Consider the following 24,525-nt stretch of genomic DNA (forward strand, 5'->3'; position numbering starts at 1 on the left):
TGAAAGCAGGTTTAATAGTAACTTTCAAAAGGGAATTGGATAACTACTTGAAAAAGGAAAATTTTAAGGCTATGGAGAAAGGGCAAAGTGGGGTAGGATTCATCGGACAGCTCTTTCAAAGAGCCAGCACGGGACAAAGGGCTGAACGGCCTCCTTCTATGCTATAAAATTCTAGGTCAGAAATGTTGGAAGTTCTTTAGTTTCTGATGACTCAACTGATGTTCTCAGGCATTCAACAGTAGTTATGTTGCTTGTGTTTTCAAACTCTGTTGCAGAGAACCCTGTGCTTGATGTTGGTATATCTGGATTTCACTTCCACTGCTGATGCAAGATGGCTCTATTTGCTTTTAGCCGCAGTGATTATTCAAATATCATGGGCTGATTTTTATACTTTTTAAATGAGCCATTTTGAGAAAAAATAACACTCTTTCAAGATGTTAGCAGATGTTCAAGAATCGGGAGAAGTTCTGCAAACAAAATTGGGAATTTTGATGAGACTCTCTGATAGACCATTATATAAAAATGCAGAGGCGGCTGGAATCTATTCTGTTCTCTGAAGGCACAACATTCACAGATAATGATGCTTATTACATTCTGACCCTCAAAGTTTTAGCAGAACTTAGACTCCAGGGCAGAACTATACAAATCCAGAACGAACATTTGTCACTACCTGCGAAAGAATCTTGACAAGCGGGCTCGAGGCTCCTTCTCAGTTGCTGTCAGAGAAGTTGAACAGACCGTGGCCCTCAAAGGCGTAAACAGAGAGCCTTCATACTAGGTAATGATTTGTGTTTTTCCATCTCCATTGGTCTTGTCTGCCAAATTCAGTGAGTATTTCACGTAATTACCCCCTTTTGATCTCATGGCAAAGGCAAGAAAAGACTAGAATGTGAGCTCCATATCTATTGGGCCATACCTGATTTAAGCAACGAGGACATTACATAGATAGAATTTACAGGCCATTTGGCCCAATTGGCCTATGCTGGCATTAATGCTCCATTCGAACCAGCGTCCGCCATCCTTCATATAACTCTATCAGCATATCCTTCTATTCCTTTCCCCTTCATGTACATGTCTACCTTCCCCGTAAATGCTCCCATTCTATTCACCTCAGCTGATTCATGTGAGATAGCAAGTTTCAGATTCTAACCGCTCCTTGGGTAAAGAAGCACCTACTGAATTCCCTATTGGATTTATTGGGAGACTATCTTATGCTTCTGATTCTAAGCCTTGGGCTCCCACACAAGTGGAAACAATTTCTCCACCTATCTAATCAAACACTTTCGTAATTTTGTTAGGTCACCCCCTCAGACTTTCCCTTTCCTGCTATTTGCCTTTTCTTATCTTTATAATCTCACAGTTCTAGCATCATCCTTGTGAATCTTTTTTGCACCTTCTGCCGTGTCTCTGTAGCCTTTTGAAAAATGGGCCACACCCCCTTTTCAGCTTTGCAATAATTGTTTTTCCAGTGAACATTCTTAATGTACTTTAATTATGGCTTATATTAAAAACGCAAGCATTGCTTACATCTTAAAAGCCAGCTTTTACGAATCCCAATAATTCTAAAATTTGAAAGTGCTTCTATTCTCAGAATTGCCACCAAGCGTTTAATTCTGAAGAGGAGGTATTTGAACTCAGACTCAAGTTTCTCAATAGCACAGGCTAAGGGTGATACAAATATCACGTGAAGAATAAATGTTTTTCTGTCGCAGCCTTGCGCCCCCATCTGAGGACCCAAGGAATGACCGAAAGTGGGCCTTGAGCCTCATGAATGTGGACGGACTGGCACCTACCACGCCACTAGAAGCAGCTCGCCCACGTTGAAGGATCCAATCTGGGCCACTTGCGCCAGGCAAGAGCTGGGGACGGAGGAAAGGGGAATGAGAGAGGGACAATTGGGCTTGGTCAGAGGGCCTCAGGAATATTGTGGAGCGCTCTAGCTCTTGTGGGCTCCACACAAACTTTTTTTTTAAAAAAAGAAAAACACACTTTGTCGTGGCGTCTGTTTGTAAAGCTGCATCGACTGCCTGAAATCCAGAGCAGGCAGGCCCAGGGCAGCCCAACAGGCAGAAACCTAACACCTGTTTTTTTTGGTGGCCCCCAGGAATGCCTGAAAAAAATTGCCTCACCTTGGGGTCAAATCCAGGTCCAGGTAGTTTTGAGGTGCAGGACATAACCCTGCCTCCCCACCACCACCCCAAAACTGGTCCTTTTTGCCTCTATTTCCCACCCAAATCCAATTTATACCCCTTTTCAGTTGAATTTGGTCCACTATACATACCCCTTATTTTTTTTTAAATTATTCATTCATAGGGTATGGGCATCGCTGGCAAGGCCAGGATTTATTGCCCATTCCTAAGTACCCTTAAGAAAGTGGTGGTGGGTGGCCTTCCTGAACCACTGCAGTTCGTGTTGTGGAGGTACATCCACAGTGCCGTTAGAGAAAGATTGCCAGGATTTTGACCCTGCGATGATGAAGGAACGGCGATATACTTCCAAGTTATGGATGGTGTGCAACTTGGAGGGGTATCTTGGAGGTGGCAGTGTTTCCGTGCCTGCTGCTGTTGTCCTTCTAGGTGGGCGAGGTTTTGGAAGGTCCAGATGGTGATTTGCATCTTGTTAGACAGTACACACAGCTGGCCAGAGTGCATCAATGTGGGAGGGAGTGAATGTTTAAGACGTTGGTTGATTTAAAGTAAGGTTTGCTGCTCGATAATGATGCTTAACAATCCACTCAGGTGAGCAACCTTTTAACAACAATCATGCTACAATAGTTTTTTATCCTTATAAAGTCTAAAAGCAGATCAAAGTAATAGCAGTACAACTGTTAAAGATGCAATGTCCCCCTCACTCTGGTGGGCTCTGTTTGTTATTATGATCAGGGGTATCAGTTGTGTTATATCCATGTTCAGTGTAGTGTTTCAGAATCACTGAAGGCAGTTAGATGCAACTACAGTTCAATAATCCCTCTATGCCCTATAAAATATACCAAAAGCATTCATCACAATCTTAAGTTGTCACTTTATGATTTACGAAAAAGCGAAATCATAGGCATCAGGCTGGAAAATCCAAACAAATAATTTGTTTATGTTAAATGGTTTATATTCTGCAGTTTAGACTGATTTTGATTAATAGTGGCGGAAAAAGCTGTCTGCTTTAAACTAAAAAGTGGAGGTTGTGGGGTTGGTGGAGAGGAATGTTAAGATTCTCCATTATAATCTATTTTCAGCCATCTATTTCTTTCCTGTACGCAAGGACAAACTAAAGTTCTTGTTAAAAAGGTTGAAGTTGGCTATGAAAATCAAAATGGAAGACGCAAGCAGGTAGCTGCTTTATATTGTGGGAGGTTTCCCCATTTCCATTTTTGTACTGTTGCTGCCATTTTCAACCCTGATGTCCAGTGCTTCCTCTGCAATTTGCAGTAAGAGGCGTTTTTGTTCAAGTCTAAATATAGGTTTGCATCAGCTAAGGAGCTCACTACTGCTATGGTGTTCTGTTTAGTGCTAATCCAGCATTTTAGGTAATTTGAGTTCACTGTGGGTGATTGAATCAAATATAAAACTGCCAAACTTACCTCATATTTCCACCAATTAAGAGGCACAGGTTGTAAATATGAGAGAAGATGAACAGGAAGAGAATAGTGGAAAAAAGCATCACCATCCAGGAGCCATGATCTTTTCGGAACATATTTAGTCGAAGTAACTGACCTAGTGCAAGAAAAATTTAAGGCAAACTTATTTCATTTCAATGCAAGAAATTTCTTCCTTTAAACATACACTATGGTGATCTGCCTCTGTTTTTTTTTAATAAGCTTACTTCTTACATAAATTCTCCCGCAATCAATAACATCACAAAACCATAAGCTCAGAAAAGTAGGAGAAAAATGGATGTCAATTAAAAATAATTTTAGACACATCAGGAAGAATGTCTTTATTCAAAAAGAGCTAGCTGTTTAGAATAATTTGTTATTTGGGTGTAGCAGACCCACAAACATGAGTGCAATGTAGAGAGAGATGAGCTTTGGAAAGTCACAACATTTATTCTCACTTTGACAGGTCTTCTAATTTTACTTACATAATGTTAAACAGCGCAACAGCTTCAGAACCTATAATGATAAGCGCAGGAGGCGGTCATTCGGCCCATCAAGCCTGTTCCAGCTCTGAAGAACTATCCAATTAGTCCCACTTCCCTGCTTTCTTCATAGCCCTGTAACTTTTTCTGCTTCAAATGCTTGTCTAATTTGTAAGAAAAGCAATTATGAAGGTTGCCTGTAGAAAATGGCCTTCTGTTGACTATCCTCAACCCTCACTTAAAGGCTGCTTAAATTTTGTAATAATAGCGTGTCCTCAAAATGTCCATGTCATAAGCCTTCAAATTGTTATGTCATCTTTATAGTAGGATGGCGTGGTAAACGTTATTTTCTGTATCTAACCTTGTTGTGGAATGTCTAAGCTACATCAGGTCAGTGCTAGATTGAGACTGTGAAATTAATTGACATACGGAGTCAAAGCAGGCTCAAGGTCCTGTAAAAGAACTGAAAATGTACGAGTCAAGACTGTGATTGGAAATGTTAGGACATTTGTTGGTGCGCAACTGGACTGCTCAAGTGTTACCACAAGGTCATTCGAGATCGATCATCTCGAAACCTTGTTAAAGCCAAATTATGTCTCAACATCTTATTGTGCTTCAATATCTTTATACCTTAAATGAAAGAAACTCAAAAATGTAGGAAACAATGGGAAAGATAGTAAGAGACCTCAGACCTCAGGAGGAAATAGATGGACTGGTGAAATGGGTAGACACAAGGCAGATGAAATTCAACACTCTTGAGTGTGAAGTGATTCCTTTTGAAGAATGAGAAGAGACGATATAAACAAAATGGTATCATTTCAAAGGGATGCAGGAGCAGGGAGACCTGAGGGTGCACGAATGCGTTATTGAAGGCAGCAGGATAAGTTGAGACGGCTAGTAAAAGGATGTACAGGATCCTTGGCTTTATAAATAAAGGCACTGAAGTACAAAAGCAGGAAAGTTACACTAAGGGAAGAATTTTCTTCCCGTCAGGGGGGAGGTTCAGGAACGGGCACGTGCTGGTGCGCCATTTTACGTGGGAGGGCCAATTAAGGCCCACCCAGCGTGTTGTCCGCCAGGGGCCCCGCCCCCCGCTCTCTGACCTCAATATCCTGCCCTAAGCGTTTATGAAATATTGATTAACAAAATCATAATACAGTGTAACATAGGTACCTTCTAGCCTCTGTTTGGAGATCAATATCTTAAACAAATTATTTTATACACGCCATTTTCGAAACTATTTTTTGAATCTGCTTCCACCATCCTGTCAAGTATCGTACTCCAGATCATAACTTGCTATGTAAAAGATGTTTCCACATAAAACCTCGGGTTCATCTACCAATCTCATTAAATCTGTGTCCCCTGGCCACCTACCTTTCCGCCACTGAAAGCAGTCTCTCCTTACTTACTCTATCAAAATCCTTCGAGATTTTGAACAACTCTATCAAATCTCCCCTTAACCTTTTCTGCTCTAGGGAAAACCTCCCCATTTTCTCCAGTCTCACGACATGACTGAAGCACTTCATTCTTGGTACCTTTCTCGTAAATCTCATCTGCCACCTCTCCACAGCCTTGACCTCCTTCCTAAAGTGTGGTGCCCAAAGTTGGCCAAAATACTCAAGCTGAAGCCTAACCATTATAGAGATTTGGCATAACTTGCTTGCTTTTGTACTCTACGCCTCTATTTATAAAATCAGGAATCATAAGGTCATAAGATCTTCAGAGCAGGATTCGGCCCATCTAGCTTGCTCCACCGTTCAATACAATCATGACTGATCTGACTGTGGCCTTAATTCCACTCTCCTGCCTGCCCCCTATAACTCTTGACTTGCTTGTACATCAAAAACCTGTCCAGCCCAGCCTTGAAAATATTCAATGACCCAACCTCCACTGCTCTCTGTGGAAAAGAATTCCAAAAACTAACGACCCACAGAGAACAAATTCTTCCTCATCTCCATCTTCAATGGGAGATGCCTTATTTTTAAACTGTGGCCCCTAGTTCTAGATTCCCCCATGAAGAAAAGCATCCTCTCAGCATTTACCCTGTCAAGAATCCCCTCAGATTCTTACACGTTTCAATGAGATCACCTCTCATTCTTCTAAGCTCCAGTGAGTCAAGGCCCAACCTGAGCAAACCTTCCAATTAAGGAAATCCCTTCATCCCTAGGAATCAGTCCAGTGAACCTTCTCTGAACTGCTTCCAATGTATGTATATCCCTCTTTAAGGAAGAAGACCAAGGGCAGGATTTTATGCATCGGCGAGCGGGGGTGAGGCCCACTCGCCAACATGTAAAATGACATGCGGTGACGTCGGGCGGAACTCCCAACATCACCGCGCCCCATTTAAATTTTCAGGTAGGCGGGGGCGCAGCAAAATCATCTGCACGCCCGCCGACCTGTCAATGGCCAATTGAGGCCACTGACAGAGTCAATTAAGTCATTAAAGGACCTGCCCGTCCAACCTTAAGCTTTAATTTTTCATTATCATCGTCATCATTGTCATCAAATGCAGCATCTTGTTTTGTTTCCTGTGATTCATCTGTCACCAGGATGAGGTTTCATGTAGGTTTTTAAAAATTTTAATAAAGCTTTTGTAAAACTTATGGACATGTCCCAACTCACGTGACAGTGTCACATGAGGGGACATGTTAGGGAAATTTTATTTTTCTATGTTTAGCTTTTTGATATTTAGAGCCGATCTCCCTGAGGCTGCACTTAGCCTCAGGGAGATGAGTGCGCTCTTTCGTGCGCATGCATGAAAGAGCTCACTCTCGATTTTGGGACTCCCCCCCACCCACCCTGCCCGCACAGGGAGCACATAGCGCTTCTGTGCAGACGTCACGCTGGGCGGGCCTTAATTGGCCCTCCCACGTAAAATGGCGCTACGCCCCCAATCGGGGGCGCCGATCAGAAGTGCACCTGTGCGCACCCACCCTTCAACTTCACCCCCAACGGGGGGAAAATCCTGCCCCAAAACTGTACACAGTATTCTACCCTTGGTCTCACCAATGCCCTTCACAGTTGTAGTAAGACTTCCCTACTTTTATATTCCATCCCTCTTGCAATAAAGGACAACATTCCATTTGCCTTCCTAGTCACTTGCTGTCGCTGCATTCTAATTTTTTGGGATTCATATACAAGGACACCCAAATCCCTCTGTACTGAAGCATTCTTCAGTCTCTCTTCATTTAAATAATATTCTGCTTTTCAATTTTTCCTGCCAAAGTGAACAAACTCACATTTCCCCACACTCTCCTCCTTCTGTCAAATTTTTTGTCCATTCACTTAGCCTATCTACATCCCTTTGCAGACTCTTTGTATCCTCCTCACAATTTGATTTTCTGCCTATCTTTGCATCATCAGCAAATTTGGCTACAATAGTTGAGGCCCCAGCACTGATCCCTGCAGCACTCCACTAGTTACAGTCTACCAACCATGAAAACAGCCCATTTATCCCAACTCTCTGTTTCTTGTTAGCTTGCAAATCCTCTATCCATGCTAATATTTCTCACCCCCAACACCATGATTTCTTTATCTTATGCAGTACCTTACTTTTTTTCATTCATTCATGGGACATAAGTGTCTCTGGCTAGGCCAGCATTTATTTCCCATCCCTAATTGCCCTTGTTCATGGTACATTTAAGAGCCAACCACATTGCTGTGGGCCAGACTAGGTAAGGACAGCAGATTCCTTCCTTAAAGGGCATTAGTGAACCAGATGGGTTTTTACAACAATCAGCAATGGATTTCATTTTTTATTGAATTTAAATTTCACCATCTGCCATGGTGGGATTTGAACCCAGATCCCCAGGACATTACTGTGGGTCTCTGGAATACTAGTCCAGTGAAAATACCACTATGCCATCACCTCCCCTATAGCTTTACCAAAAGGCTATTGGAAACCCTGTACACTGCATCTACTGGTACTCCTTTATCTGCCCTGTTTGCTACATCCTTAAAGAACTCTAATAAATTTGTCAAACATGATTTCTCTTTCTCAAAACCATGTCTGCTTGATTGTATTACAGTTTTCTAAATGCCCTGCTACTGCTTCCTTAATAATGGATTCGAGCATAATAGAATCTCATAGGTCTGCTTAACAGCCTTCTCAATTTATTCTCTCACCTTCAAATACTTAATAAACCCCCAAGATCTCTATTTCTACAACCCTTTAAAATTGTACCATTTAGCTTATATTGTCACTCCTCATTATTCCTATCAAAATGGATCACTTCACATTTCCGTGCATTAAATTTCATCAGCCTTGTGTCTGCCATTTAACCAGTATGTCTATGTCCTCTTAGGGCCTGTTACTATACTTCATTTGTTTATTACATTTCAGAGTTTCATGCCATCTGCGAGCTTTGAAATTATGCACTGTATACCCAAGTCCTGATTGTTAATATATATCAAAGAGCAATGGTGCCAACATCAGCCACTAGGGACACCACTGCACACTTCCCTCCAGTCTGAAAAACAATTGTTCATCACTATTATCTGCGTTCTATCCCTTAACCAATTTCATATCCACGCAGCCACTGTCTCTTTATTCCTAGGGACTAGTATGTGGCACTTTATCTTTTGAAAGTCTACATATACAAGCCACTTTAATTAAATTTTAAAAACAATATATAGAAGCAAACAGCTAAGGGCAGAATTTAATGCTCTCTCCGGACATGCATTAGGAGGCAGGGGGGCCATATAATTGGGTAGGGAGGTGTGGAGTGGAGACTCTGTCAGCTTCCCAACACCCCCATATTTAGTCAAGGGTTGAGGATAGCTTTCCCACTCCAGAGGTCAATTGAAGCCCATAAGCGGCCATTTAGTTTACAGATAGTTTACAGAACAAATGAGAACATATGTCACCTTCAATCCAAAACCAAAGTCATTCCAATCTCAATCACTGAACTCCAGTATGCAGATGACGTGTCTACGTGCACTCACTCAAAACTTTGCTCCAGTTGCTTCATTCTCCAAAGGATCTTTGAAAATAAGCTTTTCGCTAAACATCTGGAAAACTAAAGTTCTCTTCCATCCTGTTCCCACAGCACACCTCCCATCATCAATTAAGATCAACAGCAAAATGGACCATTTTCCATATCTTGTGAGGCTCCTCTTGACAAAGACAGACATAAACGACAAAATTTATCATCGCCTCCATTGTGCTTGCTCAGCCATCGGCCAATTCCAATTCAGGAAGAATATTTCAGGACCATGATCTCAAACCCTAGACTAAGGTTGTGATTTACCAGGCAGCAATGATCCCTGTGTTCCTATATGCTTCAGAGACTTGGACAACCGACAGCAGGCACTTCAAAGTACTGGAGAAATACCACCAGAGGAGCCTTCACAAGATCCTCCAAATCCAGTGGCAAGAAAGGTAGTCCAACAGTAGAATCCTTTCTCAAGCCAACAAGCTCAACGTCAAGGTGATGATCACTAAAAGCCAGCTCTGCTGGGCAGGACATGTCGTTCTTATGCCTGAAACCAGACTCCCAAAGCAACTGGTCTACCAGGGATTCACTTGCATCAGTAGAATCTAAGGAGGACAGCGGAAACACTTCAAAGCATCCTTGAAGAGGTGAAACATCCCCGTCAACTCATGGGAGACCCTGGCTTGTGACCAACCAAAATAGAGAAGATTCTTTCGGGTTGGTACCAAACACATCGAGAGACTTCATCGGGAACATGCAGAGGCAAGGTCAAGGTATTGGAGAGAGTCCACAAACCTCCTAACAACTCAACTACCCGACCACTTAAGCACCACCTGGACCTCATGTGGCAGAGGCTGCAGATCATGTACTGGACTTATCAGTTATCTCAGACCGCAGTGGAAACAAGTGATCCTTGCTCCCGAGGGTCTGCCTAAGGAGAAGACAACTTAAAGGCCTCGGGCAGGGGCCACACCATGTGGCCAACATGTAAGGCTACTTGGATAGCCTGTGCCCAATGAAGAGACTGGGTGGCAACAAGAGCCACCCACGCATGAAGACCCCGGCGTGTCCTATAAGCTGACCCTCCTGCACCAAGCCCCCACTCTCGAGAGCATTCCTGTCTGGCCCCATTGAGCCTGCCGCACCTATCTTTCCTCCAGGGCTCGAGAAATGGACTGCAACCTGGGCGTTCTGCAGTACCGGCAGTGGCCAGCACTCCCAGTGACACTGGTAGCCCTAGAGAGCTGTCAGCTTCTGATTGGCCGGCAGCTCTCTGAGGCAGGACAATTCACCCAGAAGACGCCAAGGACCCCGTCACCAACCAGCTAAGTGCCTGATTGGCATTAAATTAGGTCAGGGGGCCTGGAACAGCCTTTATGGTTTACCAGCTGGTGGACAGGCCCACTTCTGCGACGATTAAATTCTGCCCTTGTTTTCTTTTAATATACTTATTGGTCTGATTCCCAGCCAGAATTACATAAAATGACCTCTGTACAACATTTTTGAATTTTAGGATATCCATCAAGTTACAAGAAAACAAAATCCGGTCCAAGAGCCAGAGCAACTTATCCCTATCATCCAGGTGTACTTTCTAGGCAGAACTATTTGAAGGAAGGCAGGGTGTTTTCCATACCAACATTCTGCACTCAAACAGCACCATTGAAAATAGTATCTAGGCATTCACTTATTTGCTGCTGTGGGGACTTGACTGTACAATCATGGAGGTTGTCAATTGTGTTGACAGTACAGTGACTGCACTCTAAAAAAATAATTAACTGGGACATCCCAAAAATGTGACGAGGAGCTTTATGAATGCACTTCTTTCTTTACAAAGAATCTAATGAAGATTCGTCTAACCTTGTTTTTCTTTGCAGCTCCAACAATCAACTTAAAGAAACACCTTTATTCCACATACCCCATCCAAAATGCCTGCAGCAACTTTATGTCAGAAGTTGAATAAATTATCTTTTCTTGCCTGCAAAGATAGTTAATCACCTCTGTGAGCCGATGGCATATGTGTATTATTTGCACAAGGTCTTAGAACAGCGGTTGCTAGACAACGATGTTTGAATTCAATATTTGACTATAATAAGCAGTTATTACAGCCATGGGTGCAGAGAAGGTTGAGAAGTCTGCTAAAAAGGCATGTTAATGGTTGGCTATATAAATAGAGGCATAGAGTACAAAAATAGGGAAATTGTACCAAACCTTTGCAAAAACCTTGGTTAGGCCCCAGCTTAATTGCGGGCACCACACTTTAGGAAGGAAAGCAAAGCCTTAGGGATGATGAAGAGGAAATTTATATGAATGGTATCAGCAATGAAAAGCTTCAGAAATGCGGAGGAACTAGAAAACTGAGGTCATTCTCTGTAAAAGCAGAGAAGGTCAAGGGGAAATGTGATAGACGTGTGCAAAATCTTGAAGGATTCTGATAGAGTAAATATGGAGAAACTGCTCCCAATGCAGAAGAGTCAATGACTGGAGGACAGAGATTGAAGGTCATTGGCAAAGGACCCAGAAGCAGCATGGAGGAAAAAGAATTTAACTTTAAGCTACGATGATTTGCAATGCACTGCCTGAAATGGTGGCAGATTCAATAATAACTTTCAGAAGCACTTTCGGAGAGATGGCACAATTATGAATGGGCTGAATGGCCTCCTTCTGTGCCGCATCATTCTAAATCTATAATTCTAAGATTGAGTTAAATACACTTATTACTGCTGTGACAATATAATCAGGTGGTTGTGGCATGTCATGCTGGTATAGTTAATCCAGGTTTGCTTCCATAATTTCTGACATGGCATATTACTGACTTCAACTGACACACTAACGAGAGGAAAGTAAAATAAGACTGCAGACTCTTAACTACTTGAAGAAGAAAGATTGGCAGAGAAATCATCCAAAGTCACTCTCAAATATATCTTTGTCGCTGATTAAAAAAATGCAAGCTTTGGTAGAGGGAATTGAGCCCCTATTTCAACATCAATCATTACTCCTTCTCCCAAAAGATACAGGGCAGAATTTTACATTCGGCGTGTGGGCGCATGCCTGACACGCCCGAGTGTAAAATGACGCGCGATGATGTCGGGCGTGCATCCTGACGTCATGGCGCAGTTTGCGTAATATTTCATTCAGCAGGCATGCGCCAGAGTCGGTTGCACGCCCGCCGATAATTGAAAGGCCTATTAAGGCCATCAACAAGCTAATTCAAATCAAATTTATGCTGCCTGTCCAACCTTACGGTTGGCGGGCAGGCAAAAAGGCCAAGCGGCCTTAACATTTTTTAGGAAACCTCATCCACGGATGGGATGAGGTTTCCCAAAGCAAATAAACATTAAATAAAAACTTTATTTTGGAATTAAAAACATGTCCCAGAGTCACATGAGGGGACATGTTTTTTTAAATTTTTACTGTCTTTATCATTTTTTTAAAAAGCGCTTCAATCTCCCTGAAGCAGCTCCGTGCCTCAGGGAGATGGAAGCGCTCTTTCACACATATGCGCGAACTGCACACCAGCCCCACTCTCCCTCCTTCCCCCCGCGAGCACAGGTAGCGCTCAGCACTGCTGCTCGCGATACGCGCAGGGCGGGCTTTAATTGGCCCGCCTACGTGAAATCGCGGTCCAGAGCCGATCGCGGGCAGCAGTCAGCCTCCCGACCGCCCCCACCCACTCTCACCGAGCCCGCCCGACGAGGGAAAAATTCTGGCCTTAGAAAGCATCCCCACCTCCTCCCCCACCACTCCCAACCTCTCTCCTTCCCAGTGTAATAAGATAATTTTCTTCACTGGTACACTGGGCACTGCCTCCAATAATGTGCACCTTGAGGTCATATCCATATAACATATCTCTCCTATATATTTTTTACATCTAAAACAATTCCAAAACAAAACCGCCACCACTCACAGTTGTAGCAATGTTTTCTTTTGAAATAGAAAGAGACAAACCAGATCCTTTGAGTATTCATTGAAGCCTTGGACTGTCAATGGTTCGTCAGAATAATGGATAAGAATCTGCAAAGAACATGCCATGAGGGTTGGCATCAAATGGTCTACTATTGTGGAAATTCAACTGGCAGGAAATCACGAAGCAAGGAAAGGGCAGATGGAAGAAAGGAGAGAGATACAATCCAATAGGTTTGGAGAGCCACTGGGGATTCCAAACTGCTAAGTTTAGTGAAAATTGATACCTTTTTCTATGAACTTTACATGTTTTAAGTAATGAGCTTTATTTTAAGAGGTATAAAGTTCAGTGGCTGAGGAATGTGTCACAATTCACTGGGGAATAGTGCGCTGTAATATCGAGCCCCACTGTTCCCTGAGCCGCGACAAGTGTGAAACGTTTGACCAAACCACCAAATTGCCCCAATTCTACCTAACTGTTTAATTTAGTTTAACAGAATATGAGCACCAGGTTTGTAAACTTAATAAGTAACTAACTGTTTATTGAACAAATTGTCTTTAATTAGTGGCAAAAGAAAGAAATATGAACTGCTAACTTCTAACTCAATAACTTAAACTCTACCTCTTCTTAAACCCCTATACACAAACACACACACACACACACACACACACACAGATAAGACACACAAAACATGAATTTTAAGGGTGAGATAAAACAGTTCAATAGCACCAATCCAAAGTACAGGATTAGATGGGTTGACTTTGATTGATATCTTCCAAATTCCTTGCAGTTTGTTGTTGGTGACATGAGGTGGTCTCCCAGTACTTTCAGTCTGTGGTTCACTGGTTGAAAAACTTGCTTTTCAATGTCTCTACTGGTGAGTTTTCCCCTTTTCCTCTTGACAGGGGTTTTCAGAGAAAGCAGGTTACAGAGATGTGAAGGATAGCCAGCTAACTATTATGGCAGAATTGCTGGAATCTTACAAACACAGGAGAGAGAGAGGTTTCAGGTCGTCCCTCTTTTCAGGCTAGGAGCTGTTCTGCTTGCACTGTTACCACACAAAAAACCCTGGTCACCTAGTCAGGAGCCAATTAAAATGCTGTCATCAGGCAGTTCCCCTTAGTCCAGGACCCCTTTCCGGCACCATCCTGTTCTCTTATGGAGCCCTATGTTCCAGGATAGGAACATTGTAGATATTCCTCATCCTGCATTAGTGGACATGTCTTTCAACTGCAGCCATGGTAGTTCTTTAAAGCTATAGTCCAATTTTAAAGCCACAGTCCAAGAAAAATAAAAAGTAAGTTCTTTACAAAAGGCATTTGCATCTTAACTTTGTTGAGCTGCAATGCATTGTGTGGCGGGGGAGATTTTGCATTGTGTCATAGTGTGACAAAAGTAAGGCAGAGAAAGAGAAAGAATTTTGACTGAACTCAAAAAGCATGGCACAAGGCAGAGACAACCTCTAAAGCAAACATAAGAAATATTATGTAAGGTTGTAAGCATGCGGGCACAAAGGTAATCCCTCTTTATTATGCTCCTTCAGCAGTTATGGTAATACTGAACTGGGTGAGTATTTAGTCAGGATTTTTATTCATTTTGCTTACGCTCTGGCTGATTGACACAGGTGTTTCATCTGTCTCAGGGTGTTTGATTATTTGTCGTAATGGTTTTATATTTTTACCGATAGAGTATTTTTCATTTGCGCGTTTTTCCAAATAAGATAATCTTCTTCTTTCAAAACAATCACGATACTACCTGTACAAGGTGGCTAATATCAGTACACATTGATGGCTGATATGTGGGTGCACCTACATCACATGGGCTGCAGCGGTTCAAGAAGGCAACTCATCAAGGGCAACGAGAGATGGGCAATAAATGCTGGCCCAGCCAGCAAAGCCCACATCCTCTGAATAACTTTTTTTTAAACGAGTGCAGAGCAGCACATTAACGATCTTTGACAGTTCTCGTCAATAAAATTTTCATGTCCCAACATGCCGAATGGAGTCAAGTGCTATGGTAATCAGCCTGTACTGCTGGAGTATCTACTTGTAATGTTCAGCAAGCACTAAAGAAATAATAGTTGTGAGTAGAGAGTCAAATGTGGTTCCCAATAAGCAATATGCATTTGGAGAGCATCACAAAATGCATTAGATAGCCAAGAAATACAGAAAATATTTGGTGGAATAGGAAGGGAGGAATCTGCATTTTAAGATTGTTGAGTTACATATCCCAAAATTAATGAAGGATATTGACCAAATTGTTCATTTACTTTTATTTTATTTTTGTCATGAATTAAATCACATACCTAAAAAACAACGCATCATTTTAGCACCCAAATAATAAGAAACAGCTTTCGAAAAATGGTCACGGTTAAATTGGTCCCTATCAGTGTTTGGAGACACGAGAGAAATAAAATTATCTGAACACGGGCCCACTGGATTGATCCAAAATACTTACAAATGTAATGTTAGTATTCTTTTAAAGGGAAAGGTCAGTACAGCAGCAATGCTTCCAATGCAAAAAAAATCTTCCTAATGTAACAAGCATAGACCAGTAATGTGTGGCATGCAAAATTCAAGAGGGCAACATCTGCTCCACTGCATATAAATTGATGGGGAAAATACAATCCTGAGAATACCCCAGCCTTTCTCAGCAATGACAGGATTGAAGTAGTTCAAATGAAAGATAAGAGGACATGTAGCACAACATGCATGCATACTGTTACGACCACGTGAGGTGGGGTAAAATATAATTCCCCTCTGATACCATCACCAACCCAGACTGGAACAGGATTTTTTGTGAATTTAGAAGGGTGAAGGGATTTTCTCAATGTCTGTATTTAACCATTTACGCACTGATTGCAAAGAGTCTGACAGTCTTTCTTGAGATTTGAAACAAAAAGGGGATTTAGTTTTTATGGAGTTAAAAACCCACCCAGGTCGAGATAGCAAAATAATTAAAAAGGTAAACCCACACTTCTCGAACTTTAGCGACCCACATTCACACACAAACAAACATGCAAAATTTACAAGTTATATTGTAGGTAGTTACTTTCTTAGCCAAATTAAAGTTCAATGCTGAAAGATAAAAGTCTTGAGAGTTCACTGTTTATGAGTCCTTGGTAGGTCACTGTGGCTGTGACAGAAACTCTTCCAAGTTCCTTTAGATTCCGGAAGTTGAAGTCCATGCAACTGCAATTGCCAAAGACAATTTATTTTTAATCCGCAATCCATCCCTTTCAGGAGTCGATGAGTTTTGCACCTGAGGTTCCTTTCAATGGAAAATTCACTATCTCCGTGCTGGATTTTTAAACTGTAAGAGATATGGTTTTAATGTGGGAGAGGAGAGAAGGGAGTTCCTTCCTGCTTCATTGGCAGCTTTTCCAGACTACTAACTGCTTCTGTCTTTAGCAGTTTGTGCAAAGAGATTTTAAAACAGTTACTTGAGTCACAAGACCTCTCTCTCCCCATACTGATTTCAGAAAGGGTTTGTTTGTCTGATGTTTGAACCAATGATTGCTTTTGTTTCACGGCTGGGATGATTAGTTTCTGTAATGTCCCAGCCATTAACACCCCTGAATGAGTCAGTATCCAGCTTAATGAGATAGGAAAACATCTTTCATATAATTATTGTTCTAGCAGACTTTCTGTCTGTGCTGGAGAGGTACTCTTATAGGAACATAAATGTTCAGTACATTTCAGTAAATCCCTTTGAAGTGATTCTTGACATCTTCAGGTGTTAAATTCCAGAGAAGGATATTGTGGCATGTCTGAATTACAATTCACAGTGGAACTTTCCAAAAGCTGGTCAACTTGCAATACCAGAAGTTAGGTGACTTGTGGCAGCCATCTTTAATCAGTGTATTTTCTTAACTTTAAAAAGTCCTTTCAGTTCAGTATAATCCTAAACAGTTCAGTATATTTTTGGTCAGCTGGTAAATTTACAGATTAGTATCACTCATCTACAAGTCACATCATCGTGGCAATACACAGCATTAGAACCTACAAGGATATCAGGGAGCAAGTATCAGTCTGAGACAGTTGAAAGGCAGACTTCTGTTGAGCAAAGCCTGCCATAATGCAATAATCTTGTGGATATTTGGGGCAGCACAGAAGTGCAGCAATTGGAGCTCATATGTAGTGTCACAGGATGGTAGGATACAGACTCAAGATTGCAAATTCCATACAAGACAAGCTTCTAAATCATAGTCATAAAGAGCTGTCGAATATGTCATGTACCTCATCACAAGCTGCTCTAATGAACTTCATAATGACCAACTACTGAATGGCACAAATGCAAATTTCAATCCTAGGATCATAAGAAAGACCAGAAGAAATAGGAGCAGGAATAGGTCATTCAGCCCATCGAGCCTGTTCCGCCTTTTAATAAGATCATGGCTGATCTGATTGTGGCCTTGACTCCATTTTTCTGCTTGCCCCCAAAACCCTTGAATCCCTTGTAGATCAAAAATCTGTTTAACTCAACCTTGAATATATTTAATGACCCGGCCTCCATGGTCTCAGAGGTAGAGAATCCCAAAGATTAATGGCCGTCTGAGAAAGAAATTTATCCTCATCTCCATCTTAAATGAGAGACTCCTTATTATGAAACCATGCCTCCTAGTTCTAGATCCTCCACAATTCCACATCAGGTTAACTGCAAACATCAACAAGGGATGAGTGGCACAGTAACTCAAATAAAAGAAAGGGAAGAAAGGAAGGAAAGATAACTTACTAGAAATATGCTTGTCACTTTTTTCAACGGAATTTTGTATTTACTATCACTTTTAACAAGTAAATTTCTATCCATTTTTATGCTACTGGCGGTACTGTCCAACAGCTGACATTGATCCGTGGACCATTGTGTTGTGGGATTAAGCTCGTCTCATTGAAATTTGTTTTGCACAAGAGGCAGTGATCATGCTCCAACTGTCAAGCAAAGGACCCAAAAGACGATAGTCGAGAGAAAGTAACATCTCAGGGTTAACACAGCAAATGCATGGAGCGGTCATCGGGCAGGTTTCGTTGGGGCTATCATTCTATTGTGGGAGATGACATAGGGATTGATGAATCCAAGTGAACAAAGGTGTAGGCAAAAAAGCCTCATTGCCAATTTGTTCCCACTCACAGAAGTAGCATTTTGATTTTGCGTTAGGGTCTACTGAATTGCTCAAGTATATATCTGGTACTTTAATACAGACATAAAAATAAAATATCCATGTATTTCATAAAGATACCTCTGCTTTGCATCAATGCTTTATTTTAAGCATTGTGTAGTCACTGTGTTAGCACATCCTTTACATTTCCAGCATGATTAGGAGACAGATTGGCCCATATCAGTGAAATCATAGTCTTTTGTTCATAGAATTTACAGAGCTGCCAGAATCCTGACTTGCGCAATATTTCAAACGCCAAGAGCAACCATCTCTCTTTGCCAGAGCTTAAGAGAACAGCACAGGTGCACAGATGAAGAAAAAGTCTCATAAAGCTCTGGACCCCAGGCAAATCTGAATCTTTGAGGGCAGCATTTTACTTAGGTAAGGAATACATTTCTGTATTAATGCTGCATAGTAAAAAGTACCATTACTTAAGATAATAGCAGAGACAATTATATTGCAACACTACAGACTTTGTAGTTATATTGATTTTCTATACTAAGTGTCATGCCTACTTTCTTTAGATTGAACAGGTATAAACCACAACTAGATTTTTCATTTTTCATTTTATCAACACAAACATTGTGCAGATGCAAATAAATGCAAACACTAGCTTTTTGATTATGCAGATGCAGGGGACTATAAATAACACTTTACGGCTTCATTGTGGAGCTTGTGGACCAAGGAGAGCACACTTTGTTACCTGGATAAATCAAAGAAAAGTATTCAGCTAACAATTTATATATGTGCTGCCTCTACATTTTGATAAGTACACACATTGAGTGTAAATGAACACTACTGTTACAGTGCAGTCTTTAAAAATAACACTGCAGGTGATTGTCGTGCAAATACAGTTCAAATGGGGAAAAGCTTTCATCAGAAGCTTTTTTAAGAAGGAATCGTATGGTACGGCAACGTGAGGAAAAGTATTTTTTACACAGTCAGTAGTTAGGATCTGACTGCACTGCTCAGGACTGTGGTGGAGACAGATTCAATTGTGACTCTTAAAGCTATAGGATATGTATCTTGAAGAGAAGAAAAGTTGCAGGGCTACGGGGAAAGGGCGAGGGAGTGGAGCTAACGGAATTTAACTCTTCAGAGAGATAGCATGGACACAACAAGCTGAATGGTCTTCTCTCTCAGACTGGAGTATATGGCAACCTTGGTCAGAAATTGTACATAGCCACCATCAATACCACTTTCTGATAGCGGGAGGCGCTTACCTGTGGCTCATTGGTCCTCCGTTCTTTCTATTCCTATCCCCAGGAGGACTTTGGTTTAATTCAGATCCAATACAGTAATTTGGGGAAAACTGATTAAAGTGTACTGTCTTCGTAAAAAAAAATGAGGTGGAACAAGACCTAAGGCGATGCACGTTATTCCATCCTAATAAAATTATCCAGCATGTTCAAATGTGGCTGATATAGTCAGACTGTATGTTTATGATCAATAAAGAAATTAGCAGAAGAAAATACTTTACAAGTTTTTGGGTGGAATTTTACGACTCCATCACGGCGGGGGTGGGGACATAAAAGGCGGCGAGCCATTCAAAAGTCCATTGACCTCGTTGGGACTGGAAAATCCCGTCGGCGGGAGGGGCCGTAAGATTCCACCCTATATTCTGAGGCCCTCTGCAGCAAGTTTAGTCACTTGTCACATAAATAGATGACATCCCACTCTGCTGCCAAGCATTAACAGAGTCTTCAGCCTTAGAATTATTCCAGGCTCGGTAACTTAGTTCAACTCAACCGTGCTTTAAAGCAAGTCATGGCACCACTCAATAAAATAGGCACTAAAATTAGGGATAACTATGCTGTAAACCAGCTAATTAATGTGTGCATTTGAACACATGAAACAGATCTAAAATGTTTATGGAACATTAGCCAATACTAACAGAAGCAATGCTACATAATTCATTTATGAAGAAGATGATAGTTGCCAATGTGTTACGATAGTACCCCAGTTCTTCATAGGTGACTAAGCTGACCAGGTATAATTCATCTCAAAGCAAATTGGCAAGGGAAGTCAATGCAGCCCTGCCAGCATTTCCCACCTCCCTGATACATTATATTAAAAAAAGGACGCTGTTTGTACCAGTACCCGTCGATGACTCTTATAGTGTTAACAAACTCAATAAACTCCTGTGCACACACAATACAGCAATGTTCCTGTGCCCTGTGGTATTGCAGCCATCTGTAAACCACTTTCACATAACGGTTTTATATACTAGATTGTCCACTTGTTCACTTTGTCTAATTATTCCTCTTAAGCAGATGTGATATACTTAATTTGGTGTCTTGTAAGCAATGATCAATAATATTAACTGAACAAATAACCAGTTAAGAAATTTAGAACCATGAAATTCAAAGATAATAAAGTTCAAAATTCAAAGAATTGAAAAGGATTTTACTTAAAACAAGTTAATGATCTTGCAGGAGATTCTTTACTAATCTTTTAGTAATTGGCCAGTATAACCAATTCATAACACATAAGTATTATACAGTAAGACATTCCTATTTCCCCCACGTCTATGAAAGCAGTGACCTAATGTTCAGAGAGTTTTGAGGTCTAATTTTGTTATGAATTGTGGTTTTATATCAAGTGGTGAGATTATACATTCAGTGGAGAAAAAAAATTGGAACATATACTTAATATGCATTCCAAATAATTATACTTGTTTTTCAAACTTGTATTGATTGTGTGGATGATATTTTGGAAAACAATTCTTAATTTATAAGTATCTTGGAGAATTTTTCAAAATGTTGGGTATTAAATTTGGTTACAGCTATTAAATTGTTCAAAATCTCATTAAAGTAGGCAGAGGAAAATTAGTTCAAACCTCTTCTGTTTTTATAATAATTGCATGTTTAGTGCTCCCAGCAAGCCAAGTGATTAAATAACTACATAACACAGCACTGAACTAGTAACGTTCTGGACTTAATCCCCAAACTGTATGGATTTAGCTAACCTCAGCCAGGGCAGCAGTAGTGGTGCGCTACAGATTGCCTATGTATATATCCAGGATTACAGGATGGAAAATTGCCAGCACTCTTGTTCCTGACTCTAGCTGTGAAACTCCTAATTCCAGCTGACTAGTTTATTTGAAAAAATAAAAGACACTAACCTAATTGTAAACAAATTTGAAAAATGCCCAAAAGATTATTTTGGAAGACAGGAGTTCCTCTGTAAAATTTTCACTGATACACTTTTCTCGATGCTCCTCAGATCCAAATGCCACTCATGACCAAGAAACAGTGAGGGACGAGTAATCTGTACCAAGGTCTTGTTCATAACACTGGGAAATTTAAGTCTATAAATATGATTGTTCTAACCATAAGGTTTGTAGAATAATAGAATTACAGTATTGCAGCACAGATCATTCAGCAAAACTGGTTTATGCTATACATAAGCATGCTCCCATCCTACATCATCTAACTCTATCAACATAACCTTGTGTTCCTTTCTCCCTCATGTTCTCAGCTAGCCTCCCCTTAGATGCATCTAATTGCACTGGTTGCTGCAATCCATGTTAAAATATGAGACGTAGTTTACAGATTTGGGACAGGTTGCAGAACTTGTTTTACAAATGCCATTCAATTTGCAATGATTGCCAATACATTGTGTGACTACTCCATGTTTTACAATATTAGAATTAACACAATGGTGAAAATCCAATTAAAGAAACCATTTCTGCAGCCACACTCCAGAAAATGTGAAGCTAGAAATCGCAATCAGCAACTTTAGTGGGCAAAGGCTAAATGAATTTGTATGACATTCCTCTGCCCATTATTTTAATGCAGTAATGCATTCATTACAAAAAATGAGGAATGCTATCTGAAAGCATTAATTACTCGCAGATTAATATAATTGACAGTAATTTCCAGCCTTCTATACTCCTACGCCCCCAACTCCCACCCCCACTGCCACCAGCGTAAATTATTACATTACAAATAATGGAGCTCATCTAATCTAGCTAATATAGCTAACTAAAAATTCTTTCAAGATTTAGGCCATTACGTAAGATTTATTAAGCAGCACCTGAAAAAATTGAAAAATTTTAAACCTTAAAATTTACAATTGCATTTGTACAGAATCTGATTGACATTACAATGTGTAATATTGCTTCTTGCTACAGAATAATTGTGATCTGAAAAAGTTAATTATGCAAGTTTAATCTGTCTACAACATTATGGAGTCAGTCCCAGGGTCAGCATTTTCAAATACAAAAGAAAGTTCTTGTCAAAGGAAGGGACATCATTCTCACGAGAAAGCATTCTGTGGACAGTCACATTTTACAGTTTTTGGCTATATCGGATGAATTCATACATCAAGATGTAACTATGAAGTTAAATTTAGTGCACAAGGAGTTGAATGCACACAATATGCAATCTCTCTGGGAAATCCCATTCAACTCATCAGCTGAAAGTGGATGAAGTGCCTGGCAGAATAATGTTTCTCACATGCGATATCAGTTCAAGGCACTAGAGTCTGTCAATACATTCTAGTGGCATTCACACAATGTTAGAATGGCCGACTTAATTTGAGGCCATCAGGAGATAGCTGTCAGGAGACCCACATCCAAGAGGATCATAGCAGACTCAATTGTCAGCTCTAACAGTTGATTGGTATAACCGTAAACTGATTATAGGGGATATTTGGAATTGCTTACAGGAATGTCCAAAGGCGGTGAATCAGAGAATATCTCATTCAGGTTTTTTTTTATTATTCATTGACGGGATGTGGGCGCCGCTGGCTAGGCCAGCATTTATTGCCCATCCCTAATTGCCCTTGAGAAGGTGGTGGTGAGCTGTCTTCTTGAACCACTTCAAATCTGTCACACAGAGCTTCATTTCATATCCTAGTTATGAAAATTGTGTACTGGCGTCATCATAAAGAACAGCTTTCTTCCTCTTAACATAAAGACAATTTGCTACACATTCGTATTCCCTCTGAATGAACTAGAATATATTTTAACTGCCAGTTATTTTAAATGCATATATACATATTAATTAATACTGCATTGTGATAGCAATATTAACTTGTAACATTGACAAATGAATGTCATATCCACTTTACAGAGATGACAAAGATGACAGAGAACATTACTTACTATTTAAACTACTGCAGAGATGATAAGGCACTGGAATGGTACTGCAATATGCTGGAGACGCTGTGTTCTTCCTTCCTGGTCCTGGGATTTATCGGAAACATGACTGCACTTCTAAGTTATATCCGTTACACAAGATTACGGACTCGTAATAACATATTTTTATTCAATCTAGTAATGTGTGATTTAGCTTGGATCTTCACTGCTCCATTTGCTATCTACTGGCATTCATACAAAATGCATGGTTACAGTATGGCAGTATTCTGCCATATTAAAAGATTTATTTTCTATACGAATCTATATGGGAGCATTCTCTTCCTGACACTCAGCAGTGTTGATCGCTATATAAGTGTAGTTCACCCCATTAAATCTCTGAGCTGGTGGACAACGAGAAAGGTAAAAGGCATTTCAGTCTGTGCATGGATCCTTGTGGTAATTGAATCTCTCTCAGGCTTCTTTTACTTTGAAAAATTGGAAAAATCGACTAATACAACCGTTTGCATAGTTATGATTCAAGATCCCTTAGGTTACTTTATTTCATTTTCCACATTCAGGCTATTCCTTGGGTTCATCTTTCCAATTTCCGTTCTACTGCTTTGCTATTTCAGGATATGTCGAGCAATCAGAAAGTTCAGTCACAACCAACAAAGACGTCGGAAATCAGCAAGATCTTTGTTGCTGATGTCAACTGCAATGGCTGTTCTGGTCATTTCCTTTGTCCCGTATCACGTTATGTCTTTTGTAATTATTATTTCACGACTCGGTCATCTGTTAAGACCTGAAAATATCAATCTATTTCTTGCTGTCTATGAGCTGACTGAAATCATCTGCAGTGTGAATGCCTGCTTGGACCCAATTCTCTACATCCTAGCGAATGAAGAATTGCAACGAAGAATTAAAACTATGAAACACAATGTTCTACAGGTCTGCATTTGTTTTCATCCTCAGAGAATTGGGATCATGGAAGCACAACAGGAAATCCAACTAGATTAAGTTTTCTTGGCATGCAAGCTCTTTAAAAGATTGAATAGGGGATTAAAAGGTAACGTAGAATAAAATAATTGTTCTCTATTAATTAATTTGATTAAACAGTTCACAGCATCTTTTTCTATCTAAAGCAATGCTATGTGATTTTCATGCTGTTCAAAGCAAAGGATTTCAGAACACTTGTGTCACTGTCATAGTGCAAATGCAGCTTAAATCCGGATTCAGGACCTGATTTTATACTACAGTGCAGCATAAGACACTCTGGTAGAGGAAATCTCGTTTCAAGTTATTCCGGAGTCAGGCCAGGCCTTAATACAAAATTTACATTGTACAATATCAGGGTCAATGCAAAGGCAAAATGCTATATTTG

At 40.6% G+C, this 24,525-nt stretch overlaps 1 protein-coding gene across 4 annotated transcripts in view; it reads right to left on the bottom strand.

The window, feature by feature from the left end:
* tmem117 (transmembrane protein 117) overlaps window positions 1–24,525 on the bottom strand; it is a 383,404-nt gene that overhangs the window by 277,788 nt on the left and 81,091 nt on the right. For all 4 annotated transcript variants that reach the window (XM_078567892.1, XM_078567889.1, XM_078567890.1 and 1 more), the window contains one exon: window positions 3,575–3,707. In XM_078567892.1, coding sequence (XP_078424018.1) covers window positions 3,575–3,707 — 133 coding nt within the window. The remainder of the gene's footprint in view (window positions 1–3,574; window positions 3,708–24,525) is intronic.

The sequence above is a fragment of the Cetorhinus maximus genome, chromosome 22 (genome assembly GCF_964194155.1).
Source record: "Cetorhinus maximus chromosome 22, sCetMax3.hap1.1, whole genome shotgun sequence".
Taxonomy (NCBI): domain Eukaryota; kingdom Metazoa; phylum Chordata; class Chondrichthyes; order Lamniformes; family Cetorhinidae; genus Cetorhinus; species Cetorhinus maximus.